At 42.6% G+C, this 21174-nt stretch overlaps 1 protein-coding gene across 1 annotated transcript; it reads left to right on the top strand.

Moving 5' to 3' along the window:
* Positions 1–7155: 7155 nt before the first annotated feature.
* LOC133928828 (isoamylase 2, chloroplastic-like) lies at positions 7156–10164 on the top strand. Its single transcript, XM_062375326.1, has one exon. The coding sequence runs from the start codon at positions 7543–7545 to the stop codon at positions 9925–9927; it is 2385 nt and encodes a 794-aa protein (XP_062231310.1). The 5' UTR covers positions 7156–7542; the 3' UTR covers positions 9928–10164.
* Positions 10165–21174: the final 11010 nt, after the last annotated feature.

Below are 21174 nucleotides of genomic sequence, written 5' to 3'. Positions count from 1 at the left end.
CCGTGCCGCGCGCTCGGCCCAGGCACGGCCCGTGGCCTCGTGCCATGCCGGCCCGGCCCATCTTGACTCAGACTGTGCCTACAGTGCCGTGCCTCGGGCCAGCCCAGTAGGCACGGCCCATTTGGACATCTTTAGCCTAGAGCCACGGAACAACATGACAGCTGGGGTGGACACATGGCATTTGTTGATTGGCTAGGGATGGTGGGTGGTAATTGTACCTTGAGTTTGAAACTTTAAACACATTTTTTTTCTCGAGTCCGTCTTTCATTCTGTTTGAACCACAATAATATTTGTAAGACAAAGATTTCTTTCTGAGTGTCGAGCACACGTTCCTTTTCTCTCTACCTCTCTCCATCAGATATTTCTAGAGGCAAGCTATTGCTAGCTAGATAGAGTTTCGTTGTGGTGAAGAGGAAGGCATAGTTGATCCACGAAGAGGATCCGAGCTACTCCGTGCAGAATCGAGTAGGTCGCTCTTTGGATCGAGCTGTTCCAAGCGGGATTAGCTCCTAATCATTAGGATTAGGTTCCTCCGTGAGGGATCAAGCTCCTCATTGTCGGATCCGGGTACCTCAGCATCGGGATTGGGCCCCTCCACGCGGGATTGATTCCTTATTACTTAGGCCAGGCTCCCCCCATAGGATCAAGCTTCTCCTCATTCATGCAAGGCTCTTCCATGAGGGATTGAGCTCCTAGTCATCTAGGATGACCTCCTCCTTGCGAGGTGAGTTCTGCAACTTTTCTTTGAATTTTTTCTCCCCTATGTCTAGATTGGGTTGCAAATATGTAGCGAGTTGCCTCAAGGATTGCATTGATCTGCTTGTAGAGATGCAACAAATTGCTTATGATTTTCACCGATTTGTTTTTTTACTACATGCTCCCCAATTTTTTAAAAAATGCTTGCATATATGCAATAATTTGCTTTCCAAATTGTATGAATTTCCATTCAAACAGACAACAATTTGCTCATGAATTTTTCAACAATTTTTGCTCTCAAATTTGATTTTGCAGAATCTGCTCCCCCAAATTCTAACGATGTGAAAATATGGAACATATCTGTCTGATTTTCTTTCGTGTGCTCTATTTTTGCTTTTTGAATCCTTACTTATTTGCTTACAATCTTTTTAAAGATGCTTATTGTAGTTCATATATGATCTTGTGCATCAATCAGGCAGCAAAACTATGCTGAAACTATTTTGCTCTACTTTATATCTTGTGCACCTATCTATAGCTATTCTAGTTTATATGTGATGCATTGGCAATATAGATGAAACTTTTGCGACATTTTGCTATTTTCCATAATAGTAGAGTTCATCTGTTCAGATGTATATATAAAATTTTGTTCAGATCTACAATGTTTTAAGAAAATTTATGTTTAGATCTAGAGTTTCTCAATATTATGTGATGGCTTGCTGTTGGGAAAAAATTGGACCACAAAAAAAAGTGGTACAGGGATGATTGTTGGGCAAACATTAAACAATAAAGAAGTGCCAGCCAAATTTTACTTTCCATTTATATATTTTATGTCTTGTACGCACTGTCAGGCAAATTTGGTGATTCAATTAGGCTACTTAAGTGGTTCAGAGAATTATATTTTGTGAACTAATAAGCAAAATTTCTACCAAATGTGTAGTAGAAAGTAAATAGATAGGTAGATTGCAAAGCTAATTGCTCACACTATTTTTTAATCTGTTTGCAATGCAGGACTCAAATTTTAGTGCAATGCTTGTTGTATATACATTCGGTTAGAGAAGAAGAATTTGCTCATGTGGGATCAAGCAAGTTGTGCAGATTTTCGGTGATCTGGATGTGCGATCTTTTTTTACCTTGTCTGGTTATGTTTTGCTTTTGTAGTTCAAACTCTATTACGTGATATGTGCGCCTACCTTCTCATGTGTTTTGCCAGCTCAAACTATAGTGATATGTGTAGCACAGGTTAGGTATGTGGATATATGCAGATATATGGTCAGGATATGTAAGGCAACCTTTTGAAATTGTGCCCAGATTCATATGCAGCGTGTCATATGCATGAAAACTTGCATTTACAAGAATATGTGATCATATCATGTTCATATGTGATGCATACCATGTTAATCTATTATGCATGTGAATTGAAACAATTTGTGCAGATTAAAGAGATGAAAAATGAATATGTAGTGTTTTTTCCACATTTTTCCTACAAAAACCAACTAATCCGATCAATTATGACGGGGGAGTGGAGGAGGTAGGGATTTTTGGATTCTTAGTTCTGAAATGCGTACATGTGTGTTTTCCTAGTGAAGGATTTGATTATTCAGCAATAGCGATCTAGAAAAACTCAGTTGCTTTCCAACCAAAGAAGCGGCGATGCAGCTAGAGGAGATGTGCTGGTGTAGGTTTCATCGGCTAGTGTAGACGCGGGGGTCCCTAATCTGGGTAGTTGGCCTAATTAGGAAAGCAATTAATTAGGGAATTTCCTAATTAGGGGTGTACGGGCGGTTTGGCATTAGCATGCACGTGCATACATAATTAATAAAAGAAAATGAGATTCAATATTAATATTATTTTATTTTTTAAATTTGACATTTCAAATGTACCGTTTTGTCATTTTTAATATACTGTTTCAACATTTTTTTGATAATTTGAACTAGTGTTTCAAAATTGTTGAACTAGATTTAAAAAAAAATTGAATCAAGTTTTTCTAAATACTGAACCAAGTCTTTTAAGAATGTTGATCGCCAGCTTTTCAAAATACTAAACACCTCTCCCTTTATTGCCAACTTTGGAGCTGGTAGTACGCAAGCGGTAGTAATAGCTAGGTGGCTATCATTGCCGGGCTTTTCCGACCGGCAGTGATGCTATTTTCAGAAAAAAAAACAAAAACAAAAAGACAACTGGAGCTGCTCTGACCAGTTCACCAGTGCCGTTCTGACCAAATCGCTGGCGGATGCCCTCCATGGCCTTTTGCTCCCCTCTACTCCTCCCAAACAATCCCAAGAACCTAGTTCTTTAGCACAAAACTGAACAAAATAACTCACAAAGGCAGGAACCAGATTATACACCAAACAAGAAAACTTAGGGAAACAGAAACAATAGATAGAGATTAATATGCTTAAATTACTTAAACTTGCATCCCGAATACATACATCACATGATCTACGAGCAAGAAGGTGTTGAACACTTACCTTACAAACCAGGCAGGAAGAAGCACGAACTGCAATGCAAGAAACACAGCCACAATTCCCTCTACAACCATGATGTGAGGTCTGTGGATCCTCTCGACGCAGTGGATGTGGAGGAGGAGGTGCTGTCGTGACTGAATTAGGGAAATCCTCGGGGATGACTCCTTCATCCGTGTGCCATGAATGAACCATTGGCCTCGCCGCACCAATGGAGAAACCGAGGGCCTTTCCCATGGTGAGATCGAGGTGAGGAGATCACCCAGGAGCCCCCGCTCTACCACTCATCACGCCGCCATGACCGCCCAGGCGTCATTGCTCCGCTCCGCCATGCCCCGCCAGAGGAGGAGGTGCACGGCTGGAGGACACGCTCAACGAGAGGAGGTGCGTAGTCAGAGGAGGAGGGGCACAGCCAGAGGCGTCACTCAAGGGTGGGAGAGAGAAAGGAGAAAGGATAAGGGAGAGAGAAAAGTCCGGACTTAGATTTTTTAGGCCCGCAGGGATGAGCGGACGTGAACGCGTGACTAAAGTGGATCCAATGGAAAATTCGGGTTTGGCTCCTGTTTCACTGCCGGTTCGTAACAAAAATCGGAAGTGATAGTATCACTGTTGATTTTTATGAACCGACGGTAATAATAACCTATCACTATTGGTTGTTTTCTAAAACAAGTATTGATATTGTTTTTCTTATAAACCGATAGTGATGAGCTGACATATAAGGCTTGTTCTGTAGTAGTGTAGTCTAAAACTAGACTAAATTGTTTCTAATTTGGTGGCTCTCGAATCCAGGATATGATCATGGATATGCATTGGGGGGTGGCACTCCTTAGGTTATATTTATAGTTGCGGAGGACCTAGGGCATGCTCCATCATGGTCATCATGAAATCAATTGAGCAAGCAAGTAGAATTCGTCCGGTTAGGACTTTCCTTTTTGCAACCCTTGCTTCCAAAGATGGTATCTCCCTTGTCTGGACTCCGAATTAGATAATTTTGGACACTAAATTTGTATCCCATGAAAAGATCTATAATTTGCCTATTATGAGATTTACAGAAAATATTGTATTCATTTCCAACAAATGCGTTGCAAATTGAACTATCTCGTCTCCGACTCTTCTCCACAACCTGTATTTCAGGGGCAATATCTCCTATCTCCGGAGTCCAAAATAGGTCTTCTATGTATGCAAATCTACGAGATCCACAACTTCCATATTATTAAGATTTCATTTGAATATGTCTTAGATTTTGAGTCCGCGTTGAAAATTGTTGTTGTCCTGGACTCCGCAAATAATTCAAGATTTAGGGATGCATTGGTTGGATCTTATAGAAGACATGTATGCCAAGTCTTGAGCTTGCCCCTAGAGTCTTGTGGTTCATTATGGGACATTCCAGATTGATGGGCTGGCACACTGGCCCGTATTTGGATGGAGAAATTGAGCCTCTTTTATGCATTGTCCTTTTTCATCGTTTTGAGCTACTTTTCAGTGTATTTCTAAAAACAAGTTCTAACAACATTATATTACAAAATCATAAATATTAGTAATAATAAGAATCTATAATCATGGTGATTATTCCATCATATATTGAGAGAAGTTTATGCTAAAATAGTACAATAACTGGCATTAACAGTTTCACAAAACATTGAACCAAGCCTTTTAAACATTGTACCAAGTTGTAAACTAGTACATGGTTATTACCTAGATTTGAACAAAAAAGTTAGAAAAAGAAAAATAAAACAAACAAACATGGATTGCAAGTCGGGTTAACCTCTCCGCTCCATGGGCTGACTTGAGCTTATTTTGGTGGGTTGCTAGGCCGTGCTACTCAGAAGCATCTTTTGGTTGATCTTCATATAAGGGCTCCCCAATACCACCAAGTCGATCCTATATATCCGTCACTTATTTTTGGCTTTCGCATAGGTTGGTGTTTGAGATTCGTGCTATAAAGGATGTATAGCGGAGATGAAGGTGAGTGTGAAGAGAGTGTATGATTACTGGATGGTAGAGGGCTCGTTTTTCTATAGGGTTGGCCGAGGCAAGATTTTGTTTACAATTAACACAACAATAAGAGATCCAATATGAGTATATTTTTCTTTTTTCATTTTTTAAAAATTCAACATTTTGAATGTACCAGTTCAACATTTTATATATAGAGATAATTCCCTATGTGCTACTGAATATTACGAAATTCTCGATTTGCCACTGAAAAAATCATGATCCTTTTCATACCACCAATTTAGTTTTTTCATCCCCTAAGTGCTATTACCATCATAACGGAGGTGACAACATTGGCACACATGGGATGAAAAATTAAGTTTTTTCATCCCCTGTGTGCCACTGCCGTCAATTCTGTTATGACGACGATGACACATAGGAAAAGAAAAAAATTAAGTGATGGCATGGAAGATACCATGATTTTTCAATGGTAAATCGAGAATTTTGTTAACATTCAGTGGTACACAGGAAATTATTTCTTATAGATATTGTTTCAACATTTTCACATAAATGTTGAAGCAGTGTTTCAAAATTATTGAACTAGCTTTTGACAAATGTTGGATCAAGTCATTCAAAATGTTGAACTAGTGTATTCAAAATGTCGAAAGAAATTTTTTAAAAATGTTGAATCAAGTTCCGTAAGTTCATTTTCGAGTCCGTTTGAACCACCATGATGTATTCAATCTATATATTGTACTACTTCGACGTTTTAAATATACAATTTCAACATTTTTACATAAAATGTTAAACTACTGCATTCAAAATGTTGAACAATTTTTTAAAAAATTCTGAACTAGGATTTGCAAAGTCTTGAATCAAGTTCTGTAAGTCCATTTTCGAGTCTGTTTGCACCACCATGCTGTATTCAACCTATCTAATGTACTCGTTCAACATTTCAAATATACAATTTAATCATTTTTACATAAAATGTTGAACCGGATTTTGAAAAGTATTGAATCAACTATTTTGAATTGTTGAATTCATATAATGACACAAAATTGTAAAATCTAGATAAATTACAAGGATTAGAAAATAAGAAAAAGAAAAAACTGATACTTCTTTTTTTGGGCCGACTCTCCTGGCCCGACCTCTTCCTCTCGTGCGCTGAGCCTCTATTGAGCTGTGCTACTTGGTGGGCTACTTTGGGATGCCCTGTCCTATGCCTAAGCTAATTTCGGACGGGTTATGTATAGGTGCTCCAGTACCACCGGTGGTGGCATGGTGCCACGGCAAGAAAATTGCACACAAAATCTAGCATCAGCCAACGTTTTTTTCGTGCGAGGAATATCAACCAATAAAGTTTTCCACGAGGTTGCTCTCTTCATATTTCCTGAGTCTAGCTCCTTCGATCCTTTCGCTAACTTATCCGACGAGTCATTCGTAGGACATATTTACTAGTGGTGCTTTTCGTTGTGCCTTTGTAGGCCATGCCTATTTACATAGAAACGACAATGATGCCTCCTACAATAACAATTTAACATGACGCGTCCACCCAAGAAAAAAAAAGAACATGAGGTGGCAAAAAATCCCATGGACAAACCTAGGTGGCCACCCAACTTGCCTCGACGCTGAATTAGACCCCAATTGCAGCAGGGAACCCATTCGTGTGCCTGTTCTAGTTAGGCCCCATTGAAAACAGAGAATTCACACGATAATTTTCGGCAACTGACTGCTTTCAGATAAATGACCGTGAGATTCCATTGCTCCAAAGAATGGCTTAATAGAAATTAGAGAAAACATCAACAGGAAATGATATCTAATCTCTAAATGTACCACCGACCCTATTTAATTTAATTAATTACACTAGTTTTCTAAAAAAACATTTAATTTGGAAAAAAGGTTTGGTGGGCACCCTAGCTGAGACCGACACCACCGGCACACATGACACGCCCGCAAATCTGCAAGCCGTGAAGCGCACACTGAAACATTTCCGCCGAGCCCACACTCTCCTAATTTCCTTCGAACCGAAAGCAACACCACCGGTGGTCAGGCGAGGGGAGAGGACAGCGACGCACGTAGCCATCGCGTGATGTGAGCCGTCCGCGCGTCGCCCGCCCTGATCCTCCCGTGGGCCGCGCCGTGCGTCGCCAACCAAACCCACCCGCCCGCCTCCGCCTCCGCCTACGCCTCCGCCTCGTCCTCCCCGCGCCCGCCTCTCCAGTTTCCAGCTCCACGTGCCTGCCGCGCCTCGGCTCCCCCCCTCCACTCCACCACACTCGAGTCCTCTGCAGTTACTGCAGGCGAGTCCTGTCGACCACACTCACCACTCCACAGCCCTCGTGCCCGGTGCCCCCTTCCTCAGACACTTCCCTTAGAAGGAACCAGCACGCGATGCCCATCGACTGCTCCGCGCAATTCCCCACCCGCTGATCTCGCCGCGCCCCCGCTCCTCATGGCCTCCTCCCTCCCCGCGCCGACGGCCCCTCGGGCCTCCTGGCGCGGCCTTCTGCCCCGCCGCCCTCTGGCCCGCATCGGTCCCCTCGCCCGTGCGGCGCGCTCTTGTTACCGCTTCCGGACCGACGACGACAGCGTGGTGGACGTGGCCGTCGTCGGGAAAGACAGCGGCGGCGGGGGGTACGTGGTCGCCGTTGAGGTCCCGGCCCGCGCGGGGGAGGGCGGGCTGGTGCTCCTCCCCGCGGGCTCCACTGGCGAGGGCGTCCCGCTGGCGCTGTCCGCGTCGGGAGGCGCGCTTGCGGCCGAGCTGTCCTTCGACGCGGACGCAGCCCGCGCACCGTTCCACGTCTCGTTCCTGTTGGCCGACGCGGCGGGGGCGGAGATACGGACGCACCGCGGGACGAGCTTCCGCGTGCCGGTCGGCATCGGGCGGGGCCGCTCCGCGCCGCTCGGCCTGTCACTGTCTGAGGACGGGGCCGCCAACTTCGCGGTGTACAGCAAGAGCGCCAAGGGCGTTGTGCTCTGCCTGCACGGCGGCGGCAACGAGCCCGCGCTGGAGATCGAGCTCGACCCGTACGTCCACAGAACGGGCGATGTCTGGCACGTCTCGCTGGAAAGCGTGGAGGGATACGCCAGCTACGGCTTCCGCTGCGGGCTTTTCGGCATTGACCGCCCGCTGCTCGACCCGTACGCTAAGGTGATCACGGATTTCGTCCCTGGCAACTCTGTTTATGACGAGGTGGCTACTGTGCCGTCCATGGGGTGCCTCGCGTCCTTGGCGAATGCGCCGACGTACAACTGGGGCAGGGACAAGCACCCACTCTTGCCATTGGAGAAGCTGGTGGTGTACCGGGCGAATGTGGCTTTGTTCACCAAGGACAAGTCGAGCGGGCTGCCAGGCAATGTAGCCGGTACTTTCTCGGGGTTGGCTGCAAAGTTAGAGCACTTCAGGCGTCTTGGTGTCAATGCTGTTTTGCTGGAGCCTGTGTTCCCATTCCATCAGGAGAAGGGAGCCTATTTCCCATACCATTTCTTTTCACCGATGAATTTGTATAGCAGTGAATGTTGCAGTGTTTCAGCTATCAAGTCTATGAAGAATATGATCAAGACAATGCACAAAAGTGGAATAGAGGTCCTCTTGGAGGTTGTTTTCACGCATACTGCTGAAGGAGCAGCAGAGTGTCAGATGATATCAATCCGTGGCATCGATAGTTCCTCGTATTACATTGCCGATGGGGTTGTTGGATCCAAGGCAAGTGTATTGAATTGCAATCATCCGGTGACTCAGAAGCTGATTTTGGACAGCCTCCGCCATTGGGTGCTTGACTTCCATGTTGATGGGTTTTGCTTCATCAATGCCCCTTTCCTTGTCAGAGGTCCAGGTGGTGAGGGCCTATCGCGGCCTCCCCTTCTTGAAGCCATAGCATTTGACCCGGTTCTTTCAAAGACAAAGATCATTGCAGATCCTTGGTCTCCACTTGACATATCTAATGTACAATTTCCATTCCCTCACTGGAAAAGATGGGCTGAGATGAATACGAGATTCTCTATTGATGTGCGCAAGTTTTTGAAGGGAGAAGCACTTATTAGTGATCTTGCTACCCGTTTGTGTGGTAGTGGGGATCTATTTTCCTCTAGGGGTCCAGCATTTTCTTTCAATTATGTATCCAGGAATTCTGGACTTACTCTTGTTGATCTAGTGAGTTTCAGCAGTGATGAGCTTGCTTCTGAGTTCAGTTGGAATTGTGGTGAAGAAGGACTGTCGGAGAACAATGCAGTCCTTCAAACGAGGCTAAGGCAGATACGCAATTTTTTGTTTATTCTATTTGTTTCCCTTGGTATTCCTGTTCTGAACATGGGAGATGAATGCGGACACTCTGCTGCTGGTTCAACATCATACAAGGATAGAGGGCCTCTGAAATGGAAAGCCTTGAAGACCACTTTTGTTGAGGAAGTTACCGGTTTTATTTCATTTCTAACTGCACTCAGGAGTCAACGAGGGGACGTCTTTCAGAGAAGAGAATTCCTAAAATTGGAAAATATACATTGGTATGGGAGCGATCTATCTGAGCCACGATGGGAGGATCCTACTAGCAACTTTCTTTGCATGCACATAAATGCAGAGGTGGACGAAAATGTGCCAGATTCAGTCAGAGGTGATTTGTATATCTGTTTCAATGCAAGCGAGAAATCAGTTAGTGCTACTTTACCAGCTCTTGCAGAAGGATCTGTGTGGCTACGCTTGGTTGATACATCACTTGCATTTCCAGGTTTCTTTTCAAGCGAGTCTAATCCTGAGGTACACCAAGTGCTAGGATTGTCCTCCCATCAAGTAAAAGCACATAGCTGTGTTTTATTTGAATCAAAGAGGGTTCTTTCCTAGTTCCTGATAGCAATATGAAGGCTGCGTAGTTTCAGTCGTAAGTAGAAACTTTGTGAATACCAACTCTGAGAGGCCCTTGGTTCCAATAAGTTGCAGCTTGCAACCCTACTGTAGATGAAAATGTTTGTGATAATAAAATCCTCATTTTCTCAACTTTCAGAAGCCCTCGGTTGCAACCTTATTGTAGATGAGAATGTTTATGATAATAATATCCCTCATTATCCCAGATGGTTGGTACATCTAGTTTCTTACTGCCTTTTTGTTACTTGAGCCCCTGATCTCCATTTTCTTTCCTTTGTTTGTGAAGATATATTTATTAAATTTGACAAATAGTGCAGTTTGTGTTGGTATTGGGGGAAATTGATACCGCAAAAAGAAACTTCAGAAGGGATTGAGATGCTGCCCTGAGTTCGATGATATTGTCTTCTTTGTGGGTTAGGTTCTCTTGCTTTTCTGTAACTACTGTCTCTTCTGTTGACGCATATGGACCCGACGCATATGTGCCCACATCAAGGAAATGGAATGCAAAATTTGTAGGACCATACTGATACTGTGCTCAGCTAGAAATTAGAAGGGCTCATGACACCAGTCATCGAAACATTATATGCACTAGTAGTACAGATCATAAATCGCCAGCCAACACTACAGGAGCTTAAAGCATAACTTGGACCACATTTGCTGCAAAGCCACATATAACATTTTGTATGGATAGGTTCCAGCGATTAGAGGCAGCAGAGTAGGACGATTAAACCACAGGGAAACATGTGTAACGTTGTCACATGTTCATAGTTGAAGTGAAAAATGTTCACAAGCATGAGAAACCAACAAACAAGAAAAAGAAGTGAAAAAAAAAGAAAGAAGTAAAAAAGTCAAGCACAAAAGATGGGTTGGATATGTGTCAAATAATTATACTGAGTTGGTTATATATAAGACTTAAATCTATATTAGCGGTACATGGTGGAGCTAAAGTATGACTCCAGGTAGAATTCTAGGACTCCTATAATCAGGCCTCTTCATAAATATGAGAGGAGGACTGCTATTGTAACCATAATGATACATTGACAGGTTTGTTGGGGGCGGCGACGGTTTTATCTTAACCCTAGAAGCGCCGATGTTGCTAGATGAGGAGGAGTGCACATAGTCATTCCCCGAGGATGTAGGCTTCGATTAAACCTCGTTAACAAATATCGTGCCTCTAGTGTCATCTATAATCGTGTGTATGATCTTGTTAGATCAATCTATTGTTTCTGTTGATGGCTAAATTTCCTAATAAGCGGTATTAGAGCCCAAGATCGGCAAATTCGGAACATCTCCAGGGTTACATGATTGCGGTGAGCCCGAAACATCTCCAGGGTCACACGAGTTGTGTGTGACGGGGGATTTAATGAGACACGATGTGTGACAGGGGAGATTGTTGAATTTAGTCCTATATAAAAAATTGATGATGGGAGAGCACAACTTAAAAGGTGGAGAGTCCATTACCTATAAGGCTAGTCTTTTGGGTTAATTTGGCTCAAGATCTTGGTAGTGATTTTAGTTGGATCTGTGCATATAACAGGCCCATTGAGATCTAAACTAGGGGTATCGGCTCGTAGGTATAGCGAGCTGGGCCGGGATGCTGCACACCCTAAAAAGATGCATTAAGGAAAAACTCTGCCCAAGGGGTAGCACATTACATTGATTTTTCCAAACTGGAGCATCCCATTTCCATTTTATTACAAAACAAAAATCCAGAGTTTGCAACAAAATGGGTTAAGATGGAGAAATAAAAGGCTAATAAAGAAATAGATACATAATTCACAGCTCATTATATTGACGAACATGCTTTTCTTGTTCTCATACAGTTCTAGACTCATAGGGGTGTAACTAATTCATGTTATTACATGAGAACACAATCACTACGTGAAAAACAGACAAATAAGACACAATTTAGTGATGGGTCATTATACAACTCGTCACTTATGTAGCCTTAGGTCGGGACCGGACATTGATTCATTACTGATAACATGTAATCAATGACGGGTCATAATATTACCTGTCACTAATCACATTGGTGACGAATTATAACTACATCCATCACTTATTACCTAGTCATATGTGACGGATCTACCTGTACCAGTCATAAGTGACGGGTCTCCTTGCATCCGTGAAATTTGTAATATTAATATCAAATTTAAATTTTAGGTTTCAAGTTATTTGAATTTGTAATATTCATATCAAATTTGAATTTTAGGTTTCAAGTTATTTAAATTTATAATATTAATGTCAAATTCGTAATATTAATGTCAAATTTGTAATGAGTGACGGACGATACTATTAATCCGTCACTTATTAAAATGAATAGGTGACTGGTGAATAATATCACCAGTCACCTTTAATTATATTCATCTGTCACTTATTATAAGTCATATGTGATGAGTTAATAGTATCATCTTTCACCTATGACTTATAATAAGTGATAGGTGGTTATTATAGGTGATAGGTGGTCTTTATAACCCATCACCTATGACCTATATGTATATATAGGCCGAGTCCCCGCGCACTCTCCTCTATGTCATTTTGCCTAAGTCATTTCCTTTGCCCGCGCTAGGGTTCGTTGTCGCACTCGAAGCCCCGCCTCCCAGAGCTTCTCCACCGCCCACAAAGCCCTACCGCCCTTTGGTCTCCACCGCTCTCAGAGCCCCGCCACCCTTCTCCCTCCACTGCGCGACCCCGAGCCACCTCCGAGCACCCGCTGCCCTCCGCCCTCCTCGACGTGCCCCAGCCTCCCCACACGCAGCCGTGCTTCCTCCTTGTCCCCGGCGCGTTGCCCAGTCTCCTCATCCCCGACGCCCCACCCTGGCCTCCTCCTTCCCCACGAGGTGTGTGCCTCAGCCTCCTCCTTCCCCACGATCGCTTGTCCTGGTCAGAATTGCTCGATTTGGGTATCGCTTGTCCTAGTCGTGGTCTTTGTTCTTCTGTGTGATGCTCCTTTGTGTGATGTTGGGCCCTCTATGTGATGCTCCCTAAACCCTAACCCCATTGTGTGATGCCCGTTGTTAAACCTGGGCTATCCCCTTTGTCAATCTCAGGCTACTGCATCGTAGATCGATCGCTATGTAATGCAAATGAAGATAAATGTTTTGGTAATTCTACTGGCAAATAATAATATATTGGTCAACTTCCTCTGTAGCTCAGGATTGTAGAATAAAGATGCAGGATAAATTCCTAAGAGATTGCTTCATAATCTACATTGAGAGGGTGACCGATCTAGAGTTCATGATTGACGCACCCATAGACGATGATTTCAATACAACGAATTGTCGGTAAGTACAGCTTAAGCCTACTAAAAAACGAGTATGACCTAAGCAGACACAGAATATTGTAGTTTCATTTAACTTGTATTTCGTGCCTTGTGCAACTATTTGGTTATCTGCTATATTATTATCTGAATATACAATTTGGTTCCATTGGCCCTCCTTATGTTAAGTTTCTGGCTCTATACCTGCTTATTACCAACTTGCACTTTAATTAATCATAAAAGAGTTAAAAGATGATATACTGCAAAGAGCCCATAGCTTAAAGTGTACAGAAAGGCAACACATAGACTTATTTCAAAAGATGAAACCACTTTATACTACCCCACAAAATCAATATTTGATTTCCCCACATCAACAATTGCATAATATAATCTCAAAGCAAAGTTAATCAATGATTCGGTAATAACCAATTATACCATCATCCTATCTTGAAACCTACTCAGCTCCCATGTCTTCTCCAAGTATCGGAGAACAATGTAAACCTTGTCTTATAAAGCATCCCATATTACATAACATGTCAAAATAACTCTCAGGAACCCATATTACATAACATGTCAAAATAACTCTCAGGAACCCACTAAGTGTACCCTAATGTGTAGCAAGATCATTAAAGATTCATTTGTTTGGCTTTATAGGGCCTCAATTCATATTCTTGTTTTTGAAGGAATATGCCCCTAAGAGATTAACCTTGTTTTATTGTGAGGCAAAGATAGTACACATTCCCAAGGAAGCTAGGCATTAGACACTACAACAGAAGTGACCTATTGTGACGAAGCTAAAATATCATGAAAAGTTTTTTTTTTGTCATGTAAACAAATTTGTGAAAAAAATAAATTGCAGGATAATAATATATTGGTCAACTTGCTCTGTAACTCTGCCATAGAAAATTTGACAGTCTTAAATACGTTATGGAACATGTTACATTGCAGTGATTAGTCAACTATGAAATGGTTGAGGGAAAGACACATGTTTCCTTGTTCTTAATATTGATTACTTTTCTTTCCTCTAAGAAACCATGGGGAAGAAGAGGACCATCACCCTTAAGAAATCACAAAGCACAGAGGGTGCTCATATTAGAGGCTGCCCTGGCACAAGATGGGGCGGATAGGATCCCAAGCCCGCACCCGTCAACCTCCTTCGATAGCAGTGAAAGCCAGTATCACAACCTGAGCCCTGTTCCGTGCGAGCGGGAGAGCTGACGTTGAGCAAGTAGCGAAGAATACGATCTCGCAGAAGAGGTATTGACATGCGTCAATTCATTTTATACTTCTTGAATGGAGGAATATTTTTGTTTATGTCAACTCCCTTTGTTTTCTCTCTAGATGGAGGAAGCACACACTCCAAGCCAAACAATTGGTAGTGGTGCACGAGTCCGAAGCCAAGGTCACAAACGAAGTGGCCGATAGACAAGGTTACTGTCTTGGTAATCGATGCTGACAGGCTGCCTATAGATGATAAGGCCTTGAACAGATTCCAGAGGGTTGCATGGCTAATTGCTTGGGAGAGGGTGCCAATAAAGACTAAGTTCAATAACCTCAGTGATGAAGCGAAGAGGGACTTATTCGATAATGTCTTTAAGGAGTATCTAGAGTACCCTAGAAATATGAGTGACCGTCAAACAATTGCCGTGGTCAATGCAGTAAAGAAAGCGATCACGAACTTCACCGAAGATTTAAGAGCAAGCTTGTTAATTGGTTCTTCACTAAATTTGTGGCGCCCTTTGAGAGCTACAAGCACTTTAAAGAGGAAGATTGTGATGCTTTTGTGCAGATGAAGAACTCAGAGTAATTCAAAAATGAAAGTGAGGAAAAGAAACAACTTTGGGTTAGGAACAAGGACAAACACAGGACCAGCGCATCCAAGTACGTGGGGAAAAGGGCAAAATGGCAGAAAGAGGATGAAAAATTAGCCAAAGAAGGCTGCGAGAATCTGTGGTTGCAATTCTCGGGATGAGCACAGTCATATTTGCGTGTAAGGGGTGAGCTGTTCGAAAGCGGACAAATCACATTTTGAAATAGCGTAACCCAGTCAATTGCAGACAAAGTAAAAGAAAAGGCAGCCGAAGCTAGGCAATATTCTTTCACTGGGGTCAGGGAACATGATGTTCTCTCAGTGACGCCGGGAAACCCGGAACATCCTGATCAAGTGTGAGGTGTATCTAGTTCCTAGGGCTGGAAATACGACTTTCCCAAAGACCTTGGAATGTACAAGAAGAGGAAGAGTTTGGGTGCAGTGGATGTGGATACATTGACATAGGACATCACCTGGAAAGTTTATGCAAGTATCATGGGGCAACTTGCAGCAAAGTGAATAGAGATTTCCATCCTAGAGGAAGCTAGCCCCGGAACTACATGGAAGAGTAGCTGTGCTTCCAAGGAGGTCGATCAACTAGTAACCACCATGACTGAGCCGGATACGATTGGCCTGCTAGAAGGGCCCACACCCAGTAGTCTTGTAATCAGGTCTGGTGGGTATTACATGGAGTTTTCAAGGGGCCAGGTGCATATAGACGTACATATCTTACATATGGTCCCGATACATGCCGGCTATGCTGTGGTTATGGTGAACATGGTACATAGCAATGCCACCGATCACATGTTGGAGCTCCCCCCAATAATGAAGTCACAACACTGTGTGAAGCTCTTCATCAAAGGATCTAGTGGAAGAGGGGTGACATCGTGATCTTTAGTGCACCCCAGTCTGGATGAGCTTCAAGTGCACCGCCTCCGCGCCCCTCACTTCTAGAGAAGACAGCTTCATTGCCTCTTCCTCCTCCAGAGAAGCCAGCTTCATTGCCTTCTCCTCCTCATCTGGCGGTCTCGCTTCCAGCCCCAATTCCATCTTCCCCAAAGAGCCCAAAGAAAAATGAAAAGGAAACCGCGAAGAAAGGCTCTAAGAAGCACCTGCCAAAGAGGTCAAAGGCCATTGTACCGGCAAAGAAATCCACGAATATTGGAGCAGTGCAGACTAGTGCCAACACAAAATTCCAATATGAGAAGCCCTTGATGATGGTAGATGACCTAACAAGGGTGGGACAAGCATGTGTCGACCTGTATAATTACTACATGTAAACTTCTAGAGACACCAATGCTCAATCCATAGTCGTATAGTACAAACGATGACACTTCTTAACTGAAGATGGCTACTTCCTTTTGGGTTTCAATGACCTATACAACCTCTTCAACCTTGATGCTTTGGATGTATCATTATTATGTATCTTCGTATTGTAAGTCCCTTAAAACTGTACATTCATTAATTAATTTCACTAAATCTTTAATCTAACTATATTCCTATATGTAGACACTTGATGAAAGAAACAAAAAAAGAATAAGGAGCCCATCAGATTTCTTGACACTGAGGCCATTACAATCTCAGTCGTCCAACTTCACCCTGACTACGCTGTGGACTATATGGTCAGTGCAATGCAACAACATTCAAAAATGGACTACCTATTGGGCACCCACAACACCGGTGGCCATTGGGTCATACTGTTCATTTGCCTCAAGTGAAACTTGATGTGGTACCTCGACTCATCAAGACCAATAGGACGAAAAGGCAAACCTAGAGAGCGTGATTACAGCGCTGTAAAAGGACTCCTCGACACATAAGTTCTGTCTGACTTAGTTTATATATTTAACTTTTCTATCATTCAAATGTTCTCTACCTCAGGTCGAATGAATGCAAAATGGAGATCAATCAAATCGTCTCAAAAGAGCTACCCTACCCAACAAATGGTAGGGGTTAGAACTGGCATTGAACATTTGCTCATTCACTTACAAAGTGACAAACTACACTGATTGAGTGAATTACCTTGCATTTTAGGAAGAAATCTTCTGAAGATGCCCCTCTTTATGCAGGGCTTTTGACAAGTACATTCGAATTGAATCTGACTACAACGCGAAAGACGGCTGCAGACTAACACATAAGAACAGGTTCACGGTAAATACTACCAAAAAAATTACCAAATGCTCTCTGTTGCTATTTTTTCCTTTTAATTTAACAGTAAAATTTCTTTTCAGTAGTGCCGCCAACAACCACCTAGCAATGTTTGTGGATTTTATGTTGCGTGGAACATGCTTCCACGCTCTGAGGAAATGATATCAAATCTCCCGATGTAAGTTCAATACAAGATTATTCGTAACTAATCTCAGTAATTAGTTTAATTCCATGATAACATGACATTGGTTACGCGTCAAATTATGTAGGTTTTTTTAGTTTCTTTTCTCGATGACGGTGCACTCCCAGAGATTCGACGACGGGTCACCGAGTTAATTCTATATAAAGCCATCATCCCACACGGCGAGTTACACTATAGAAACCCTATGTTGTGAGGTCTTATGTAGTATGAATTGATTGGAACTTTATAATCTTTGTGATTCTGTAATGAATTGATTGGAACTTTGTAACCTTTGTGATTCTGTGATGAAGTGAGTTCTTATATAAGTGTGTTTGTGAAAATGAATTTGGATGCATTGTTGTTGTTTGTAGAGAGAAGACGGCTGCTAAATTCTGGCTATTCTCTAGAATGCACTAGGAAATAGGACAATCCTGCATGACAACCTACACATAAGTAACGGGTAACCTCTTCACCCGTCACTTATATTAAGACATAAGTGATGGGAGAAGACGGTATCTGTCACTTGTGTCATAATATAAGTGACGGGTAATCTATTAACCTATCACTTATGTGGGAGATGTACTTCAGCGACATGTTACGGTTTTGACCCATCACCTATGGCCTCATTGGTGACAGGTCCTTAATGACGCATTTGGGGTGACAGGTGCGAGACTCGTCACCTGTCACCCATTGAAGGGATCGGTGATGTCCTAAGAGGGGGGAGGGTGAATTAGGACACTTAGAGCTATTTCGGCTCCAAAACAACACAAGACAAACCTATATCAAGTTCCATCTAAATGTGCTCTAGATTTATCTAGTGTGTCTACTCTATCGGTCAAAGCACTTGCAACCTATCTAAGAAGGTAAATTGCAAGAATGTAAATACGAAAACGTAAATAAGGTAGAGAGAGCAAACCCAGCATAAGGATTTTTTCCCTGTTATCGATGGCATGAATGCCACCCCTAGTCACGTTGGAGCTCCACAAAGAATATGCTCCCGGTCGGCACCCGGTCACGCCTCCTGAGCCACCAAGTCACAAAGACATGGCCTCCACCCGGATGAGGCACCAAGCCACCAAGGCAAGGTCTCATCACTAGCCTCTCTTCAGGTTTCTTGCCACCGTGATCACTTCGAAGCTTGAGCCACCAAGACAAGGGTCTCCATATCCCTGCACAATCGTCTTACCGTCGCTCCACATCAAGTCGGAGGGTCAACAAGCTTACTGGCGAGTCACAAAGACTCTAAGGTGTCAACGTACCACTTGGTACAAGGTTGGATCACTCCTTGATCCACTCTCTAGGCAGCAATCACGCAACAACACTCTCTCCAGGCCTATAAGCACTAATCACTCACTAATCTTGTGCTTAATTGCTTTGGATAATCACTTTAAGCACTTTGGTGGCTTGAATATCTTCTTAGGTGTACATGAACTTCTCTGGACTCTAGCAACACGCCACTCCTTCAATGACTGAGTGGAGGGGTATTTATAGCCTCAAACTCGCGCACTAGCCGTTAACCCAACAGCTCAGAAAAGTTGTTAACACTGGATGATCTAATTAGAATAATAGTATTAACACCGGATCATCCGGTGAGTACACTCTTACAAACTAGCCGTTGGAACCTCACTCGAGCCTCTGTTAACACCGGACACACCAATGTATACTTCATCTCCATCATCGAACTATCCGGTGAGTTATCCTGAGCTATCCAAACTTTTTCTTCTTCTTTGTGTAAATTACTCCGGTGTATGCATCCGGTGCATATTACTTTATCACCGGACTATCCGGTGAGTTGACTTCAGCCAACCGAGCCAATACAACCCTCTCCGGAAATAATGCTCTGGTGTTACACAGCCTTCATCACTGGACCATCCGATGCCCTGAACTTCGTTATGCTTCTTTGCACTGTTCATTATCTGGTGTGTACAATACTTTGATCATTAGACCATCCGGTGTTTTGATCTTTAACTTCAATAGTTGCAACCTTCTCTGGACAAAATGCTCCGGTGTGTGTCTTCTCTGATCACCGGATCTTTCGGTGAGGTCTTCAGGCCTCTCTCCTCTTTTGCCAAATATGCTCCAGTGAGTTCAACATACAAAGCACCGGACTGTCCGGTGAGATAAATCTTCCTGGGACTTCTCCAATTCAGTCCAACTTTGTCCCGACTGCGGTAGCTTCTTCATGTATTCCATCAATGAGTCCTAGTAACATATATTCTTGACAAACATGTTAGTCCTATTGACTATGTTGTTATTAATTACTAGAATCACAATCATGATCTAATGAGACTATTTTCGTTACAATTATGGAGCTTTTTCGTGTAATGAATCATAGTTGAAGTGAAATATATTTATGAATAGGAGAAACAAGAGAACAAGAAAAACAAAAAAGAAGCAGCGAAGAAAAATGAAGAAGTCAAGCACGAAAAGAAGCGTTAAGGTTTGAGGAAAAACTCTACCCAAGGTGCAGCACATTGCATCTCCGGGAGATCAATATCGTGGAGCATACTTTTCTTGTTCTCGTACAATTCAGAACTGATAATGGTGTAACTAAATTCCTAATGCCTCCAAATCCGAGTATCTATTACAAAATGAAGAAGCCATTGCATGAAAGTATCATGCATTGACTGGCCGAATGTTAACTGTTAGGAAATGTATAATGTTGCATCTGCCTATTACTCTACTCTATACATGTGTGCTCAGCCACTGTGAGTTATTTCCTATTTTCTTCAATTCAATGGCTTTGTTCATTGGTCTGTATCTACCACTTATGTAACTTCGAAGTTTCTTCGTTTGAAGAAAAATGGTCTGAGTTTTTTTCTTTTCTTTTCAGACTCGTTACTAGCTAAGATCTTTTGTTGTCTTCTAGTCAATGAAATAAGGTATTTGTACCTTGCAATAATGCCACCATTCAACCATGCCTAGTGGTCACATGACATGTAGCTCTGTCCACTATCTGTGCTTCCCGCACTCATCTCTCCTAAATGGCTGCGTGTTTTGTTTGGTGCAGTGGTGAGCATATATGTCTTCAACAATGGTTCAATAATAAAGGCAGTTGGTCTGTATTGAATCGTGCAGCTCCATATTTCTCTGTCTTTTTTCTTTTCCAAAAGGTCTTGTTGATTCCATTGTGCAAAAAATACTAATCACTATGTTGGTATGTTAAAACTCAATGATTTCTCTTATCAATATGAACCAAATTATGTCCCTATGGTCCAAATTGTGCCTAAAAGATGCTTATCCTCCGTATCTAGCAACTCCTTTCGACTTTCATACTTTCTTCGCTGATAATATTGCATTTAGGCAGGGCGTTGTGCATTCAATCCTGAACGGGCTGACACCCTGGGTAGCACTAGGCATATAAAATATCTATAACCACCATGTAGTATGTGTCTGTATCTTGTGCCGTCGGTTAAAATCCAAAAATAGCCTAATATAAGTTGTCATATTTACCAAAATAGATAACATGTTACCGTATTTATAAATTTAACATGTATATTCGGTACCTCGTTCACCGAATATGGGTTTTCGTTACTTCGTTCATTAAAAAAAAGGGACCCATAAGTATTCAACATCTCATTTACCGAATATGATATTGTGCACTGTATTCGATACATGAGTTGCCGAATATGTGTGTATTCAACCCATGAGATACCGAACATGATGCACAACGCCGAATACAGTCAGGCCCCTTGTGTTGGTGCTTTCGACGCGTCCTAATGCCGCTCATATCCCTAGTGCCGCATGTTGGTGAAGAGTGATACTTTTTCGTGCAATTTACTACTATGATCTTTATTTTGCGTAGAGAAAGTGCAGGGACTTGATTATTAG

The sequence above is a fragment of the Phragmites australis genome, chromosome 9 (genome assembly GCF_958298935.1).
Source record: "Phragmites australis chromosome 9, lpPhrAust1.1, whole genome shotgun sequence".
Taxonomy (NCBI): Eukaryota; Viridiplantae; Streptophyta; class Magnoliopsida; order Poales; family Poaceae; genus Phragmites; species Phragmites australis.
Note: the sequence above shows the minus strand (reverse complement) of the source record. Positions and strands in the feature narration are given on the sequence as shown.

Excerpts from the sequence above, each read along its gene's own strand:
- LOC133928828 (XM_062375326.1), top strand. The coding sequence starts at position 7,543 with ATGGCCTCCTCCCTCCCCGCGCCGACGGCCCCTCGGGCCTCCTGGCGC.